Below are 18962 nucleotides of genomic sequence, written 5' to 3'. Positions count from 1 at the left end.
GCCTTTTTTCTAGAGAAAAGAGCCTCAGCGTACTCCGTCTTTCCTGATGGTTATAATCTCTCAGTTCTGGTATCATCCTTTGTAATTTTTTTTGTGAGTGTTGGCGGATTTTCCATGGTTACGGTCGCAACAAAGAGTTGTTAGTCCTGCAACATTAATTTCCGCGTGACTCAGGCCCGAGTGGTTTTAAACATCAAGCTTTAATTGACTAATAACGATTATTCTTATACAATTCTTCTACACTATTACAGTAAATGACAAACATTTAATACAACCGGTTTCCTCTGCGATGTTCAAGATGATCAGACTTGACCTTCATGATCTACTGTGAAGACAGATGGACTTCCGACTGTCCCGAGAGCACTGACTTTTGGGAGGGAACTAGCTCTATCTTTATACTATTTGGTTATCTTGGGCTGCACCTACATATCTCTGTTCCTATCTCACCCCTCTTTGTGTTCGGCCCAACTGGTGTATGCCGGCGTTTATATTGCGCATGAGCCACCTCCCACCCCCATTCATCAACCCTATCAGCATACCCTTCTATTCTTTTCTCCCTTGTGCTTATCTAGCTTCCCCTTAAATGCATCTATGCTATTTGCCACAGCCACTCCATGTGGTATCCACATTCTTACCACTCTTTTTGGGTAAAGAGTTGTGTTAGCTAATTTCAGAGGTGCCACATATCGCCAAACCTCATCTCTTATCTTGGCTGAAAACACAACGGCCTAGAAATTCGGGTCGGGGGCTTCCCGCGGGTGCAAGCCCCCGACCTGCACTTGCCTTGCGCGCCGGCAGTTGAGCTGTAGGGCCTTGTGAAATTCCGATCCGGGGCCTGGTCTAGCTGCCGGCGCGCAGTGCTTGCGTGTCCCAGGGGTGCAGTTAGTTCGATGCGTCCCCTGGGATCACGTGGGCCATGGGCAGCCAATCGGAGCAGGGAAATGCCCATTCCTAAGTCTTGACAGGAAGACCTGTCAAGACTTATAAATACTACGGCCCCAAAATAGCATTAAACCTTCAAATAAAATTTTTTTTAAATCACATTTTTTAAATAAACTATAAATTACATTAAATAACTATTTTAAACAATTTAAATTTTTGAAAAAAATAATTTTATAAAAAAAGGGGCTAAAGTAAACTTACCTTGCTTTAAAGTATTTAAAAATAATAAACCTATGGAAAAAATGTTTTAATTTTAATTAATTCACCACTTACCTTGTAAAAAGCAGGCCTTGCGCCTGCTTTTTACATTTCTAAAGTCTAAAGACTTACCCTCCCAGAGAAACCTGTTATAAAAAAAAAAGTAAGTTCAAAGCGCACGCGCAGACTCCCCTGCGCACGCATTCGACCTCTGAACCCCTCCTTTCAGAGGAACGGAAGTGCCGGTTTCCCGCGCATGCAGGAAACCAGCACTTCCATCGGGCCCACGGGTGAGTACCCAGCACGTACTCAGCCGTGGAGACCCGAATTTCTGGGCCAATATGTCCTTCTGTGAGCTTCTGTTACCAGAATACGAACTTACTACTGGCCACGCAGCGTGTTTCCCGTAGTACGAGTCTTTAGGTATGTAGATCTCTTGGCAACCAACCCTCTTATCTATTCTCTTGGGTTTTAAGTTTCCAAACTGTCTTTTGGTCTCGCAGACACAGTAACAACTCATCTTCTCCCCTTTTCAGTGTTGGAGCCAAGCGAGCTGGGATACTTGACCATTTAAACCACTTTAAAATATTCTAACAATGAGCCACTTGTTGTAGAATACCCAGTCTCTGACCTGCTCTAGTAGCCACGGCATTTATGTGGCTGGTCCATTTGAGTTTCTGGTCATTGTTGACCACCAGGATGTTGATGGTGGGGGGGTCTCGGCGATAGTAATGCCATTGAATGTCGAGGGGAGTAGTTAAGCTCACTCTTATTGGAGAAGGCCGTTGCCTAGCACTTGTATGGCGTGAATGTTACTTGCCACATAGCGATCCAAGCCTGGATGTTTTCCAGGTCCTGCTGCATGCAGGCATGGACTGCTTCGTTATCTGAGGAATTGCGAATAGAGCTGAACACTGAAATCATGAGCGAACAGCCCCACATCTGACCTTATGATGGAGGAGAGATTGTTGATGAAGCAGCTGAAGATAGTTGGGCCTTGGATCCTGCCCTGAGGAACTCTGGCAACAATGTCTTGGGGCTGAGATGATTGACCTCCAACAACCACAGCCATTTTCCTTTCTGCCAGGTATGATTCCAGCCACTGGAGAACTTTCTCCCTGATCCACATTGACTTCAGTTTGACTAGAGCTCCTTGGTGCCTCACTCGTTCAAATGCTGCCTTGATGTCAAGGGCAGTCACTCTCTCATCACCTCTAGAATTCAGCTCCTGTGTCAATGTTTGGACCAAGGCTGTAATGAGGTCTGGAGCTGAGTGGTCTTGGCGGAACCCAAACTGAGCATCAGCGAGCAGGTTATTAGAGAGTAAGTGCTGCTTGATAACACTGTTGACGACTCCTTCCATCACTTTTCTGATGATTGGGAGTAGCTGATGGGGCGATAATTGGCCGTGCTGGATTTGTCCTTCCAGAGAAACTTGCATCCTCTCCTCCCCATCACCACAACCTCCAACTGCCTCTTAGACGATTGCCAAGTTTTTCTTTTCTCTGACATATAGAAGGGTGATCAAGATGGGCCAAATGATCGTTCTAATCTGTACTTAACTTTGGGGATTGATCCATGAGTGCTTTTTTGGGCTGTGATATGTTCTCTTCCACCTCTCCCAATCGCTGTCTTTCTTTCTCTGCATTGTTACAGTTTTCACTTATGCTGAATTATATCCATTGATAATTTTGTCACCAGTAGTTATGCACCATGTTCTTGTCATTTATTTACCCAATCAACAACTCTAAAGCTGCAATTCCGCTGTTGACTTGGATTTAGTAATTAAATATTTGAAATTTTAATTACAGTTTAATATTTAAAATGGATCTTGAAGCAGTAAGAAATGCCATGTGGTAGGCATCACTAGCCTATAGAATTTGAAGGACTTCCGCATGTCTGCCACTGGCTGGTCTGATGTGGGTTTGCGGGCACCTTCTCCCACAGCGTTCTCAATTTCAGCTGTGTTGCTGTGGGGAAATACTCAGCAAAGGCCCTACGCTTCGCCAGAGTTAGCGATGGTTGATAGAAGGGTAATCCTTCAACTGCTTTCATATATTTACTAACAGCATTGGCAGAGGCCTGCGAGCAGTGCAGCTGCAGGTAATATGTGGTACAGGGACATCAAGAGAAGAAAAAACAGGGAGTCCTTTGCACTTTCATTAAAAAAAAAATAGCTGTGGTTCCGCATATTATTCGGCATCAAAAATCTTAAAATCCCTATCCAAGATGTTGCAATTGTTGCACATTTCACCACAGGAGATGTCTGCTATAGGAGGGTCCAACAGAATTGCCTGGATTTTATTGTTCCTAAACTGACTGTATCCCTTTTTCTTCTTTCCTCAGCTCCAGTATCATGCTGGGCTGGCTTCCAGTCTGTTAAACCAACAGTCTCTGAAACGTTCGGCTATGCAGATGGGTGTATCCGCAAAACGCCGACCTAAAGTTCAGCCGACCACACTTGCTCTGCCTCCTCAGTAAGTACCTGCATTGCAAACCGCCCACTGCAAATGGGTTTATGACTCCATGTTGTGTGTAGAATTGTTAAACGATGCATTATCAGCTCATTTTCTGATGAGCCAGCCATATCATTCAGATGATGTGGGCCTAGCTGTGGAAATTGTAGTCAATTTCCATACAGCACACTCTTGCTCTCACTGTCTGGGCTTCTGTCAAATGATAAAATAAAAACAGAAAATGCTGGAAATACTCAGCAGGTCAAGCAGCATCTGTGGGGAGAGAGAAACAGAGTTAATGTTAACGTTAACTCTGTTTCTCTCTCCACAGATGCTGCCTGACCTGAGTATTTCCAGCATTTTCTGTGTTTATTTCAGATTTCCAGCATCTGCAGTATTTTGCTTTTGTTCTGTAAAGTGATAGTGGAACAACCTCATTTTAAAATTTAAAAAAAACTTTGTGGAAATTGATGAGCTATTTGCTAGGTTTCCCAGGACTTTTCCATTTTTCATTTCTTCCTGGAAGCCCATTGTACCCTCTGCAGGCTAGGGAAAGAAATACTTGCACAGATACTTTAACACATACAAGCATGTCTCTGCAAAGTGCAGTGGGTAACAAAGCTTCAAATATTCAATTTATCATAAATCCTGGAGTAATACTAATCTAATGATCTAAGTTATTTTTTAAAAGGACATATTTAATTACCACTTTTTGGAAAATCTTGTCTGAAAACCAATTGTAAAGGTGTTTGGGACTGGAGGTGGCACATTGAACCACGGGAGCGAAATCTTTCGATGTTAAAGCATTTCCCCTTGGCAAGACTTCATTCGCTTAAAAGCACAAGTGTGTTTTCCTCTGTATCCAGAGGCTCAAATCATTCTGCGTTGCTTCTAATTAGTGCATAGCCTAAACTAGTAATGCTGATATAAAATTGTTTCTGTGAGGTATTCTGCAGCCATCAGGTCACAATTTCTAATGTAACACTAAATGCCCATTGTAGCACTTGGAATATTTATTTTGTATCATCTGATACAGAAAGATGTGGAGCAGTCATGCATTTTATAAATTGATCAGTACTAGTAATAATACTATGATCTTTTCTGCACTATTTTTAATCCTTCTTAAAGAATACTTTGAGAAACTTGGTCTATTTTTTAATTAGATACTGAGTTAATTTTGAAAATGGGGCACACCTGTTTCGAAGAAATGTTTGGAAATTTCCTTTGCCATTTGTATTTTTATAACACCTGCTGTACTGCTTTTGAAACTGTCGGGCTGGGAAACAGTAGTTGTGTCACAGAATGTCTTACACCATGGTTCCTTGTCAGAATGGTTAAACATACCCTTAAATGTATCCTAACTGAAAGAATACAGTCCTATTTTCAGTCTGAGAAGAACAAGTAATTAACAAATGAGCTTCCAAATGTGCCCAAGATACCCTCGTGTACCACAAGGTGAGCCGCTCAAGATGAAGTAGGATTTACAAATGACAGAATGCTGATTAATTTTAATTAGTGAATGCTTCGTTCCAGTGTGAGAAAGAAGAACAGTCTCCTAAACCTCTTTAGAGTCTCATTTCGCACAGAAGTTTCCTGAGTTCCTGATGCTTGCCTCTAGGTTTGCCTTGACCTGATTGGAAAAAGGCCAGTAACCAGACCTCACTGACATTTCATCAAGGTGATGGGGTTTTTTCACTGCCCTCTATAGACTTTGGGACAGTCACAAATCTAGTGTTGGAGTTTATTTTCAGCACTCTGATGTTAGCACTTCTTGTCAATATGTTTCTATGATTTTAATGTCTGGTTGTGCCGAGATGTTCCAAGATTTACTTTCTACAGATGAATGTGACAAGTGACCAGGCTAATTTCCAGCATATTTTAAGCTGTGTGAGGAAGTCTCACTGATGCTATACCTCTCAAGCAAGGTGAAGGTTAAGTGCCTTGCCTGGGTAGCATGAGTTACTAGTTTGACAATGCCCAGCCAGAATACGGACCACGTCACTCAATTACCCAATCCAAACTGCTTAAGCTGTCTTTTGACCGCCACCACTTATTTGGGTCCTAAATTGACTAGGAATAGGATCCTGTATGTTCTACTTTACTTGGTTTGAAAGTTACAGAAAATTATTTCTCCAGCATGTGCTGAAACCAAAAAAGCTTTTCAGTTTTGAAGGCTTAAGACCCAACCCTTGCACCTGGAAGATTTTACACACACTACAACTCTTTTGAAGACATGCGATCACCTTGTTTTGGCAGAACATTTGCTTAGCTCCAGCTCTGAAATACCACCCACAGTAAGATTGTGCACCCATGACTGTCTTCCTGACACACACGGCTAGGCCTACATTCAAATGGACACACATTTAATCAGCTTAACTGAAGAGTTCAGTGCTATACAGGTATTCCCATGATAATCCACTTTGTGCTTCAACATCACTCCCATTGTGTTGGGGGTGTACTTCATCGGGGTACATAGAAATAATCTTCAGTTTAAGAAGAGATTTTGCCACAAGCACTGAAGGAGACATTTTCTCATCAAACTGTTTCAATAAGTGAATTATTTTTAATGAGATGAGGTTCATGATATTACTGTTCGCTGTACTGCTGTGGATAGATACTGATTAAAGGGAAAGTTTGAGTGAAGAGCTTTCCTGGATTGCTGTTACATTTGCCTTCTGGCAGCTAGCTTAGAGTTGCATTGGTGGACATCTGGGAGCAGGTTGGTTGTAGAATGCACGTAGCTCAAGGCAGACAAGGAACTTGGGGGCAAGCACAGTAAGAAAGCATTGGCCCAGAAATTCGGGTCGGGGGCTTCCCGCGGGTGCAAGCCCCCGACCTGCACTTACCTTGCGCGCCGGCCGTTGTGCTGTGGGCCCCCGTGGAATTCCGATCCGGGGCCTGCTCCAGCTGCCGGCGCGCAGTGCTTGTGTATCCCAGGGGCGCAGTTAGTTAGATGCGTCCCCTGGGATCACGTGGGCCATGGAGAGCCAATCGGAGCAGGGAATGCTCCATTCATAAGTCTTGACAGGAAGACCTGTCAAAACTTAGAAATACTACGGGCCCCATAACATCACTAAATCTTCAAATAATTTTTTTTTTTAAATCACATTTTTAAATAAACTATAAATTACATGAAATAACTATTTTAAACAATAATTTAAATTTTTGAAAAATATAATTTTATTTTCTAACGGGGCTAAAAATAAACTAACCTTTCTTTAAAGTATTTAAAAATAATAAACCTGTGGAAAAAATGTTTTAATTTTAATTAATTCACCACTTACCTTGTAAAAAGCAGGCCTTACGCCTGCTTTTTACATGTCTAATTTCTGGAGACTTACCCTCCCGGGAAAACCTGCAAATAAAAAACCCCCAAAGTTCGATGCGCACGCGCAGCCTCTCCCGTGCACGTGTTCGACCTCTGAACCCCTGCTTTCAGGGGAACGGAAGTGCCGGTTTCCCGTGCATGCGCAGTGCATGCAGGAAACCGGCACTTCCATTGGGCCTACGGGTGAGTACCCCGTGCGTACTCAGCCGTGGAGACCCGAATTTCTGGGCCATTGTAAAATCGAAGAAGATGGCATCTTAGTTAAAGGTTCAGTTCAGCAATATATTGTATCCACAGATTTCTGATTTCCAAGTCTTAGTTATATTTCCAGGCACTTTGATCGATTACAATAATTCATTTGCATTACATATTAAAGATGTCCAAAAAGAAAATGAAGTGTAAATTTCACAAATCAGACCAAACAAATATCTGGTAAGGTTCAGTTAAGCCATTGAAAATCATGTGCAAGGTATCACTTGGTTGGTCAAAGTTAGTTGGTTATTTTGGTTTTTTAAACTGATTTTTACGATTCATGCTGCAATTTGTAATTTTGAAGTTTTCACATTTGGAATTTTGAAGTTTTCCTGGATTCTGTAGGAATTCTGTAGTTTTGTCACCTTGATGTGCCCCTATAAGTTTTTCTGAAGGAAAATTGGCCATTTTTATTTCCGAGCTCAACGATAAAACCCAATGCTCAAGGAGGAAGTGATACACTGGTTATGAATGGCAAAGGACCTGTATATAGAGCCGTTCTGTTTCCCCTTGTTCGCAGAGTGACTGCTTTATGAAACTCCCTGTACTGCAGAAATGAGCTCTCCCATCCCAACTTTCTCACCAAGATACTTTTCCTTTTCTCCTCTAGCTTTTGCACTGATCAACATCTTATCCTTGATGACTTCGACCGTACATCTACGCTCCTCTAGTCCCTCTGTTCGGACTGCTCTGCCCCGATATCCTCACTCGGTCATACCCTACACACACACACACACTCCCACCCATGCCCACTGCCTCTGCTGCTTCCTCTTTTCTTTCCCTCTCCGCCCAGATCTCTTCTCTCCTATTCCTGAATCCTTGTTACTTTGCAATTTATCCTTTTGATGTCCCTTTGCCTGCTGCAAGTCATCCACCTCCTGCTCCCTTGATCCTGTCTCCACTCAACTCCTGATCATTTACCAAACACTCCCCAAGCTAGCTGACATTGTTAGCAGTTCCTTTTCTTCAGTCCCTGCCCCTTTCCTTCAAAATCACCTGATCTTTCCACCTCAAAAATGCCTACCTTCGACCCATTCATCCTCTCCAACTATTGCCTCATCTCTAACCTCTCTTTCCCCTTGAAAATACTCCAAGTGTTGTTGCCTCTTAGCTTCATGCCCATTTCTCTTGAAACTACATTTGAATCCTTCTAGTCTGGCTTCCACCAATGTCACAATGCAAAGACCACTGTAGCCTTTTTCTTTGTGACTGGTTTGTTATCTCTTTGTCCCCCCTCTCCACAACATTTGATATGATTGATTGTGATGTCCTCCTCCCCCAGCTCCTCTCTGTTGCCCAATTCAATGGGACTTCCCTTGTCTGGTTCCACTCCTGCTTATCCAGGCGTAGCCAGTGCATCTCTAACAATGGCTTATTTTCCCTTCACTGTCATCTTTGGAGTCACCCAAGGATCTATCATTAGCCCCATCATCTACATACATGGGATCAGCTTACACTTGTATGCTCATGACACCTAACTATCTCTCCAACGTTCTGGACCCCACGATCACCTGTCAGACTGCCTGCCCCATATCAAAGCATGGATGACTTGTAACCTGCTTTAGTTGAACATTGGAAGTCCAAAGCCATTGTACTCGGCACCTGGCAGAAGCTCTACTCCCTTACCACTGACCCTTATCTCCCACTCACTCACTCACCGTGGTCTTCTGTTCAATTCTGTGTTGAGTTTTAAGCCCCATGTGTTCTCCATTTCTAAGACTGCTTCATTCTACTGCTGATTCTCTGCCTCTGCCTATACCTCAACCTCTCTGCTGCTGAAAACCTCACCCATGCTTTTGATTATTTTAATGTTCTCCTTGCTGTCCTTGATTCATTCACTCTCCATAAACATCAAATTATCTGAAGTGTGATTGTCTGTATCTTGTTCAGCATGAAGCTCTGCTCGTGCATCATTCCTGTCCTCAATGCATAAAATATAAAATCCTCATCCTCAAATCCTGCCGTGGCTGAGCTCCACCCTACTCCTGAAACCTCTCCCAGACTTGCTTCCCCTCCTCTACCCTTCGGTCATCTGACTCTGGCCTCCTATCAATCTCCACGCACCCCGCCCCCTTTGCCCCACCATTGGTAGCAGAGCTTTCAGCCAGCTAGGCCTTTTCTCTTGAACTTCTTCCCTAAACACCTCTCTTTCCTTCATGCTCCTTTAAAAAAAAATCTTCTCAAAACTCTCCCTCAGCCATCCCTTCTACTTGGCTCAGCGCCCATTACGGTTGTGTAGCTGTGTAAAGTGACGGAGGATGTTTTATACATTAAAAATACTTGTAAGTATTAGTTATTGTCCACGAGACCTTGGCTTGTGGTATTTGTGCTCGGCAGGTATCCAAGATGTGCACTGCTACTAGGCTGTCTTCTGTTGATCTTGTGGCGCATTTACATTGCAGAATGGCAACCCCCAAAAGCGGCAACTGATGCTCTACCTTTTACAATGGGAGGCAGGTTCAGAGCACTGGTTGTAATGTGCACAATGCAAAGAAGAGTTAGTTTTCAGATAAATTGTTTTAAAGCGTATGGAGAGCAAGTAGGGGAACTGGCAACCGCAGCTATATTTTTTCACAGCTGCAATCTTTTTTCCCCATCTTGAGTGAAATTGCCCTGCAGTACAAAGAGAAATTTCATCAGCAGGAACTGATGTATCTGCATTCTGTGAACTGCGCTGAGTGTAAATGAGGTGCAAAATGTTCCTGAAGCCATTGAACTTCCAAGATAGTCGCCCATTGGGCCAACAGCCATTTTTATCGTGTGTAACGAATTCCTGTGGCCACAAGTGTCCGCACCAATCTTAACACTACAAATGCATCCTGATTTAACCACATGGAGAATGGTGCAAATTGCCACTGTCATTTATCTCTAATGTATTTGTTTTGTCCATCCAGTGGGAATTGAGTCAGCCGTTTCAGTGCAGCTGAACCACAATTGTTCGATCGTGATCTCATTTGGGCCGCACAGAATTTTGAACAGGCTGTTACATTTGCTGAGTCAGTAACCCGATTAACTGTCATTTAATAAAATTTCAATTCCTGTCTCCAAAAAAATTATCTTTACTTGCTGATTGTATTTTTATTTTTCGAACTGTGTACCATTTTTGCATCAAAATTTAGAAGTTACATTCTTTTAAAAAATATATATATACATTTGTATTCATAGAATCTAAGTACTAGGAATTGTTTGACATTTCCATTTGTAGAATTTAAATTCTATTGCACCATGCACACACAAATTGTATAATCTCTACAGATGGTTCATACATGTATGTAATCTGAATAACACTAAGAAAATAGCTAAATTGGGGAATCCAAGATTCTCGTTGCGTATTTGATGATGCAAGATGAAGTCAAGTCCAATAATTGTACAAATATTTTATTAATTTATAAACTCTTTCATCAAAATCATATCACTTTGTTCCATTGCATGCACATTCTGCAATATTTCCTCTTGGCAGATGAAGGGACGAGGTAAATCCATCATGATTATTTAATCAAGATATTGATTCTGTAGCAGTCAGATGAAAAGCTGAATCTTATCTGCTGACATTTGTATTAGAGCTTGCAGATTAACCCTGTAAATAGGATCATTCAGAATTTAATTTGCTGTACCATGTGGCCCGAGCTTTAATGGGGCTAAACTGACCAGTGTTTAGTTCAATCTCTTTGTTTTCGTGAATAAATCACTGTCCCATTAATTGTGGTTGGCCTGTACAGGAACACGCTACAGGCATCACGCTGTTGCTACAGCTTTGTGCATGGTCAATGAGAATGACTGGAACCTATTGCTTAGGGCTACAGTGTGAGAACTATAAACGGGAGGGTGTGATCAGCAGGAAAATAGGTTCTTGGGGGCACATTGCCTCAGGTTACAGTGCAGGAACTTAAATGGGAGGATGTTGACTGTGTCGGCCGAGGACAAATCTAACCCGACGGATTAGCGCCCTATCAACCTCCTGTCAAATATCAGTAAAGTGATGAACAAAAAAAATTAATAAATGTAGAATATTTGAAACAGTAAAGAGAAAATCTCAATAGCATTAATTTTACAAAATGTTCTTGCAACGAACAAAAAATATTCCCTTTGCCTGGTCCTCTCCCCCGGTTATACAATATTGAAGGCGCAACATCTAATTAACAGTAAAATCACCTAATAAGCACAAAAGAACTGAAATCCTTGGCCCATCTTTAACAGCAGGCTTTTACTAGCTGATAAGAGGATGTAAAACTTCCTCCACAATACTGGTCTCTTTCAAGACAACAAATTATGCAACATCTACTTAAACAAACATTCTACTGTCACAGTACACTCATTTGTTGTGTGATGCATGGTGTGTGGTTAACGGAATGAAACAACTTGTATTTATATCGCAGCTTTAATGTAGTAAAGTGCCCCAAGGCGCTTCACAGGAGCGTAATTGGACAAAATTTGACACTGAGCCAGATTAGGAGATATTAGGACAGGTGATGAAAGAGGTAGGTATTAAGGAGCATCTTCAAGGAGGGAGGAGATGCAGAGAGCTTTAGCGAGGGAATTCCAGAGCTTAGGTAACTGACGGCACAGCCGCCAATAGTAGAGCAATGAAAATTCTAAAGTTACAGCATAGAAACGGGCTATTTGGCCGATCAAGTCTGTGCTAGTATTAAATGCTCCGACTGTTGCTTTCGGTTCAATTATTTAAATTTAGTAATATAACTGTTGCACATCTCATCAATCATACTTAAAATATTAATCTCACACTTAACTGTTCCTATAAACCTTTGTTATCCTGTTAACTACCAGCAAATCCAGGAAAATTTGCATCTCCCTGGACTTGTCAGTTTTCAACTCAGTGGTGCTGAAACAAATGCTAATATTGCAGAAAAATAATCAAATGTAGCTTTATGGTAACGATCTTCAGGAATAAATTTTAAAAAGTAGATGTTCCATTTCTCTCTCGCTCTCTTATTCAGACTTGTTGAACTTTTAACTTTTTTTATACATAATCTGACTTTATCTCATTTCTATATCTTAGTCATAGAGTTATACAGTGCAGAAAGAGGCCCTTCGGCCCATCGTGTCTGCGCCGGCCATCAAGCCCTGTCTGTTCTAATCCCATTTTCCAGCACTTGGTCTGTTGCCTTGTATGTTATGGCGTTTCAAGTGCTCATCTAAATGCTTCTTGAATGTTGTGAGGGTTCCTGCCTCTGCCACCCTTTTAGGCAGTGAGTTCCAGATTCCAACCACCCTCTGGGTGAAAAAGTTTTTCCTTCAATCCCCTCTAAACCTCTATGCCCCCTGGTTATTGACCCCTCTACTAAGGAGAAAAGTTCCTTTCTATCTACCCTATCTATGCCCCTCATAATTTTGTACACCTCAATCAGGTCCCCCCTCTCTGCTCTGAGGAAAACAACCCCAGTCTGTCCAGTCTCTTCATAGCTGAAACGCTCCAGCCCAGGTAACATTTTGGTGAATCTCCTCTGCACCCTCTCCAATGCAATCACATCCTTCCTATAGTGTGGCGACCAGAACTGCACACAGTATTCCAGCTGTGGCCTAACTAGCATTTTGTACAGCTCCATCATAACCTCCCTGCTCTTATATTCTATGCCTCGGCTAATGAAGGCAAGTATCCCATATGCCGCCTTAACCACCTTATCTACCTGTCCTGCTGCCTTCAGGGATTATGTACATGCACACCAAGGTCCCTCTGATCCTCTGTCCTTCCTAGGGTCCTACCATTCATTTGTGTATTCCCTTGCCTTGTTAGTCCTCCCACTGGGCATCACCTCACACTTTTCAGGGTTAAATTCCATTTGCCACTGTTCTGCCCACCTGACCAACCTGTCTATATCGTCCTGTAGCCTGAGGCTTCCCTCCTCGCTATTTACCACTCCACCAATTTTCGTGCCATCTGCGAACTTACTGATCATACCTCCTACATGCATATCTAAATTATTAATGTACACTACAAACGGCAAGGGACCCAGCACCGATCCCTGCAGCACACCACTGGACACAGGCTTCCAGTCACAAAAACAACCTTCGACCATCACCCTCTGCCTCCTGCCACTAAGCCAATTTTGGATCCAATGTGCCAAATTGCCCTGGATCCCTTCTAGACCAGTCTCCCATGTGGGACTTTGTCAAAAGCCTTACTGAAGTCCATGTAGACTACATCAACTGCACTACCCTCATCCACACACCTAGTCACCCCCTCTCAAAATTCAATCAAATTGGTTAGACATGATCTCCCCCTGCCAAAGTCATGCTGACTATCCTTGATTAATCCTTGCCTCTCCAAGTGGAGACTAATTCTGTCCCTCAGAATTTTTTCCAAAAATTTCCCTACCACTGATGTTAGGCTCACTGGCCTGTAATTCCCTGGTTTATCCCTACTACCCTTCTTGAATAATGGTACTACGTTAGCTGTACTCCAGTCCTCTGGCACCTCCCCTGTGGCCAGAGAGGTTCTGAAAATTTGTGTCGGAGCCCCTGTAATCTCCTCCCTTGCCTCACACAGCAGCCTGGGATGCATCTCGTCTGGGCCTGGGGATTTATCCACTTTTAAGCCCGCTAAAACCGCTAGTACCTCCTCCCTCTCAATGCTAATTTGTTCAAGTATATCACAATCCTCCTGCCTGATGTCTATGCCTACATCGTCCTTCTCCATCGTGAACACAAATGCAAAATATTCATTTAAAACTTCACCCACATCTTCCGGCTCTACACACAGATTGCCACTTTGGTCCCTAATGGGCCCTACTCTTTCCCTGGTTATCCTCTTGTCCTTAATATACTTATAAAACACCTTGGGATTTTCCTTTATTTTGCCCGCCGGTGTTTTTTCATGCCCCCTATTCGCTCTCCTAATTTCTTTTTTAAGTACCCCCGCTGCACTTTCTATACTCCTCTAGGGCTTCCACTGTTTTTAGTCCTTTGTATCTGCCAAAAGCCTCCCTTTCTTTCCTAATCCATTCTTGTATATCCCTTGACATCCAGGGTTCCCTGGACTTGTTGGTCCCACCCTTGACCTTTTACGGGAACATGTTGGCGCTGTACTCTCTCTATTTCCTTTCTGAATGACTCCCACTGCTCTGATGTGGATTTTCCTACAAGTAACTGGTGCCAGTCTACTTTGGCCAGATCCTGCCTTATCATATTAAAATCGGCCTTCCCCCAATTTAGAAACTTTATTTCCGGTCCATCTTTGTCCTTTTCCATGACTACCTTTGTAGTGTCCGCGCATCAATAACACACGGACTGCAGGAGAACGATAATAAGAGGTGTTTACTGAACAGAGAGTATGCTGGAACTGAAAGTACAGAAGCCTGCTACTGCTTTATATACAGTGGTGGTCACTGCCGGTACTACAGCATAAAAGCAGTTCTCTCTTAAAGGTACATACACAACAACCTTAAATCTCCCCGAATTATGGTCACTGTCACCAAAATGCACTCCTACCGACACATCCAGCACTTGCCCGGCTACATTCCCTAGAATTAGGTCCAGTACCGCCCCCTTTCTTGTAGGACTTTCTACATGCTGGCTCAAAAAGCTCTCCTGGATGCACTTCAAGAATTCCGCACCCTCTAAGCCTTTCACACTCTGACTATCCCAGTTAATATTGGGGAATTTGAAATATTCTATTATTACCCTATTATTTCTACACTTCTGAGATTTGCCTACATATCTGTTCCTCTATCTCCCCTGACTGTTTGGGGGCCTATAGTACACTCCCAGCAAAGTGCTTGCCCCCTTTTTGTTTTTATGTTCTACCCATATGACCTCATTAGAGGAACCTGCTAAGATATCATCCCTCCTTACAGCAGTAATTGACTCCTTGATTAATATTGTGACACCCCCTCCTCTTTTACACCCCCTCTGTCTCGCCTGAAGATTCTATACCCCGGAATATTGAGCTGCCAGTCCTGCCCCTCCCTCAACCAAGTCTCTGTGATAGCAACAATATCATACTCCCATGTGTTCATCAACACCTTCAATTCATCTGCCTTACTCGCAAGACTCCTTGCATTAAAATAAATGCCATCCAGCCTTGCCATACTCCCTTGTGCCGTTACATATTTGCTCTGCCTTCCAGGCCGACTTGTTTTTTCCTCTATATTTGGCTGTGCGTCACCCCCTACTGTAGTTCCACTCCGTATCCCATTCCCCTGCCAAGTTAGTTTAACCCCCCCCCCCCCCCCAACTGTACTAGCAAACCTCCCCGCAAGGATGTTGGTCCCGTTCCGGTTCAGGTGCAACCTGTCCGACTTGTACAAGTCCCACCTTCCCCAGAAGCAGACCCAGTGATCCAGGAAACTAAAGCCCTCCCTCCTGCACCAACTCTTTAGCCACGCATTCATCTGCTCATCCTGACTGCAAGAAGTGCCTAGGAATTCCCACATGCTGCAGGCCATGCAGTGCACGGGACTGAGGTCCCCTGCCATACTTTTAATTTAAAAACTCTTACCTCAAATTTAAACTCACTCTCCCGAACTACCTTAACTATGAACTATCTTACAAGAAAAAAATTAAAATTGAAGAAAAAAAAAAGCACTCACCCACTACTCGCCAATCAGCTTCTTCCCCTGCGCCGGCGTCGCTTTCTGTACTGTGATGTCACTCTCTAATTCTGCTGCCGCTGCTCGACTGGGCCTGAAAATCACTGACATTTATTTTCTCCCTCACAGGTCCGCTGCTGCCGCCACTCTTTTTACTCACCGAATCGCCCGCTCTTTTATACTCGCAGAATCTTATTCATCAAAATTCTTTGTGCATCAAAATAGGAACTGATTGCCAGCAAATCAGTCGCCCACAAAGGAAGAGCGAGCTCAGATGAGTAACTTCACCTGCAATGTGCTGTGGGTGAAACAGTGTAGGGAGCAATATTTTCATCTGTGGTGTCTGAAGCTATCATTTAAGATCCATTAACTGTCTTGTGCTGCCCTAAAAAAAAATCCAGTGAAACTATACTTCATGTCGAATAATTGTTTCATTTAAGTGAAGTTGACTGGAAAATCTTTTTGCACAGGTTTGCAGAGCTGCTCACGAGTCTCTGGTTATATCTTTTAAACGGTGTTTTTGGCCTCGTGAGCACCATTTTTTTTTAAAGCTGTTATTTAAAAAAAGACTTGCATTTCTATAGCGCCTTGCCTGACCACCGGAAGTCCCAAAGCGCTTTACATTCAATGAAGTACTTTTTGAAGTGTAGTTACTGTTGTAACATAGGAAATCGTTCATAAATACATGCAAGTACATTCAGTAAAAGTTTATACAAAAGGCCTCCCTGCTGCTGTTAATCTGTGGTACATTTACCTCTGGTGCAGTTTTATTTTTCTCTTTCGTGTAGTCAATTAAATGTCACAGCTGTTTGACATAATGTGACAAACTAGTGGAGTTCAATAGAAATGCCAACACATTCTTCAAATTTATCAAGGAAAGGGATTTTAAACTTAACTTGTCCTACAGAGAGTTTACCAAAGATTACAAATTAGACAAATCCAATTGAACAAATAAGTAAGAACACAATTATGTTAGGTGTTACTGCACTTCCATTTTATCCGTAACCTTTTGCCCTCCTGTCTTTCAATCCCTCTGTGACACAGCTTTCTCTAGCTCAGAGATTAGCAGGTGACTTACTGACTGTCCTTCAGCTTGGCGTTAGTTGATGTGTGCAAAGCTTGTGTGCATTCAATTGCTAATGTTGCCACTTCCCTCCAGTAAGACAGTGCCTTATTTTCCCAATGCAACAGATGAGACTAGGATCTCCTATAGAGGTATCAGATTTGGAATTCAGTGCCCTGGTCTAGCTGGTTGGTGTACCAGAACATAGTGCTTTCTTGTCAGATTTCTGCATATTTACCTGGGCTTTCATCAGAAGACAAGATTTTCAATTTTTCACACCTGTTCTTTAAATAATTCTTGTTAGTTTTCTACCAGTGTGTTGTTTGTTGCCCTTCCTATGCTGCTATTCTATAATTATTTTGTGTTTTTTCCTGCTTCATTGATTATGTAATTATTATCCATTACCTTATTGATTATGTAAGTTGCCTTTTAATGGAGATGTAAACTACACCATGATTTCTAGAATGAATTGAATTGATTTCTAACTTAGCTACTGCCGATGTTGGAAATAATAGAGACCAACAATGGACTAATACTACAGGAGTTATTAACTTTTCTGTAGCTGCGACAGCACTGATCGTGAAATACCATGACTTGTAGTGTTAACTAGGAGTGTGTATTGCAGTAGTTTAGATCTCATGGTGCACTCACATGTGGCTTTCCTGTCTGAAATGGGATAGATTTAGAAACTTTGGACTGTATGTACAGTCCCTAATTCGGAAACTTTATTCTTTGTGATCTACATCTTGGAGTTCAGGTGATGCCAGTATCTCCAAGTTTCACACTAGCATTTCACGTGAACCCCATGGTATACTCCTTTCTTGCAGCACACAAGCTGCCTGTAATAATGCATATGTTACTGAACAGTATGTCCAGTGATTTCAAAATGAATTGGTGCAGTTTGTAACTTGGTACTGCATTCTTAGAGGGTCTCTAGTGTGTATTTCTTAACATTTGAAGTTATAGTACCCTGTCCAACATGTAACTAGATTAACTAATACGGAGTGGGAGAAAGTATGATACTGATTTTAGATTTGATTTGATGTACTATATTGGGACAATATGTCACTGCATTATGGTTCGAGATCTCTGCTATCCTATGTATTCTGTAACAGTGGTAATTGCTACTGATACTACAAAGTTTTTAGACTGACACAATGGCAACTTGCATTTTTATACTGTAGCACCTTTTTAACACAGGAAACATTCCAAGCATGGGTGATGTTTTCTGGTTTTCCTGAAGTTTCAATGCAGAGCCATGTGCTCACGGCTACTTACAGAAGAGCGTAACTGGCTTTAGCCCTATGGATTCCACTTCATAGAGATGCTTTAATTTCTTAATGAAAATTTTATCCCTTTAATGTCACTTAACTGTGTAATGAATTTCACTCGCCTATATTTTTTGTACTTGGTTTTTCCTCTGCTAGCTTATTATATAGAAACATAGAAGATAGGAGCAGGAGTAGGCCATTCGGCCTCTCGAGCCTGCTCCGCCATTCAATGAGATCATGGCTGATCATCCAAATTCAGTACCCCGTTCCTGCCTTCTCTCCATATCCCTTGATCCCTTTAGCCTTAAGAAATATATCTAACTCCTTCTTGAATATATTTAATGAATTGGCCTCTACTGCCTTCTGTGGTAGAGAATTCCACAGGTTCACCCCTCTCTGGGCGAAGAAATTCCTCCTCATCTCTGTCCTAAATGGCTTACCCCTTATCCTTAGACTGTGACCCCTGGTTCTGGACTCCCTGACCATCGGGAACATCCTTCCTGCATCTAGTCTGTCTATTCCTGTTAGAATTTTATAAGTTTCAATGAGATCCCCTCTCATTCCTCTAAACTCCAGCGAGTATAAGCCCAATCGACCCAATCTCTCCTCATACGTCATTCCTGCCATCCCAGGTATCAGTCTGGTGAATCTTCGCTGCACTCCCTCCATGGCAAGAACATAGTTCCTCAGATAAGGTGACCAAAACTGCACACACTACTCGAGGTGTGGTCTCACCAAGGCCCTGAACAACTGCAGCAAGACATCCTTGTTCCTGTACTTGAATCCTCTCGCTACGAAGGCCAACATACCATTTGCCTTCTTAACTGCCTGCTGCACCTGCATGCTTACCTTCAGCGACTGGTGCACAAGGACACCCAGGTCTCGTTGCACTTCCCCTTCTCCCAA

General features: G+C 42.5%; 1 protein-coding gene across 2 annotated transcripts in view; it reads left to right on the top strand.

Annotated features, from left to right (window-relative positions):
• The window catches only part of med27 (mediator complex subunit 27), a 299350-nt gene that overhangs the window by 133600 nt on the left and 146788 nt on the right, over window positions 1-18962 (top strand). For both annotated transcript variants that reach the window (XR_015073341.1, XM_085965514.1), the window contains exon 3: window positions 3487-3617. Coding sequence is in view for 1 of the 2 variants with exons in the window: in XM_085965514.1 (XP_085821640.1) it covers window positions 3487-3617 (131 nt within the window). In the remaining variant the exon portion in view is untranslated. The remainder of the gene's footprint in view (window positions 1-3486; window positions 3618-18962) is intronic.

This window comes from Somniosus microcephalus, chromosome 23 (genome assembly GCF_052327205.1).
Source record: "Somniosus microcephalus isolate GS21.2 chromosome 23, FLI_Smic_1.0, whole genome shotgun sequence".
NCBI classification, from domain to species: domain Eukaryota; kingdom Metazoa; phylum Chordata; class Chondrichthyes; order Squaliformes; family Somniosidae; genus Somniosus; species Somniosus microcephalus.
The sequence above is the reverse complement of the archived record's forward strand: the minus strand, read 5'-3'. Positions and strand labels throughout refer to the sequence as shown.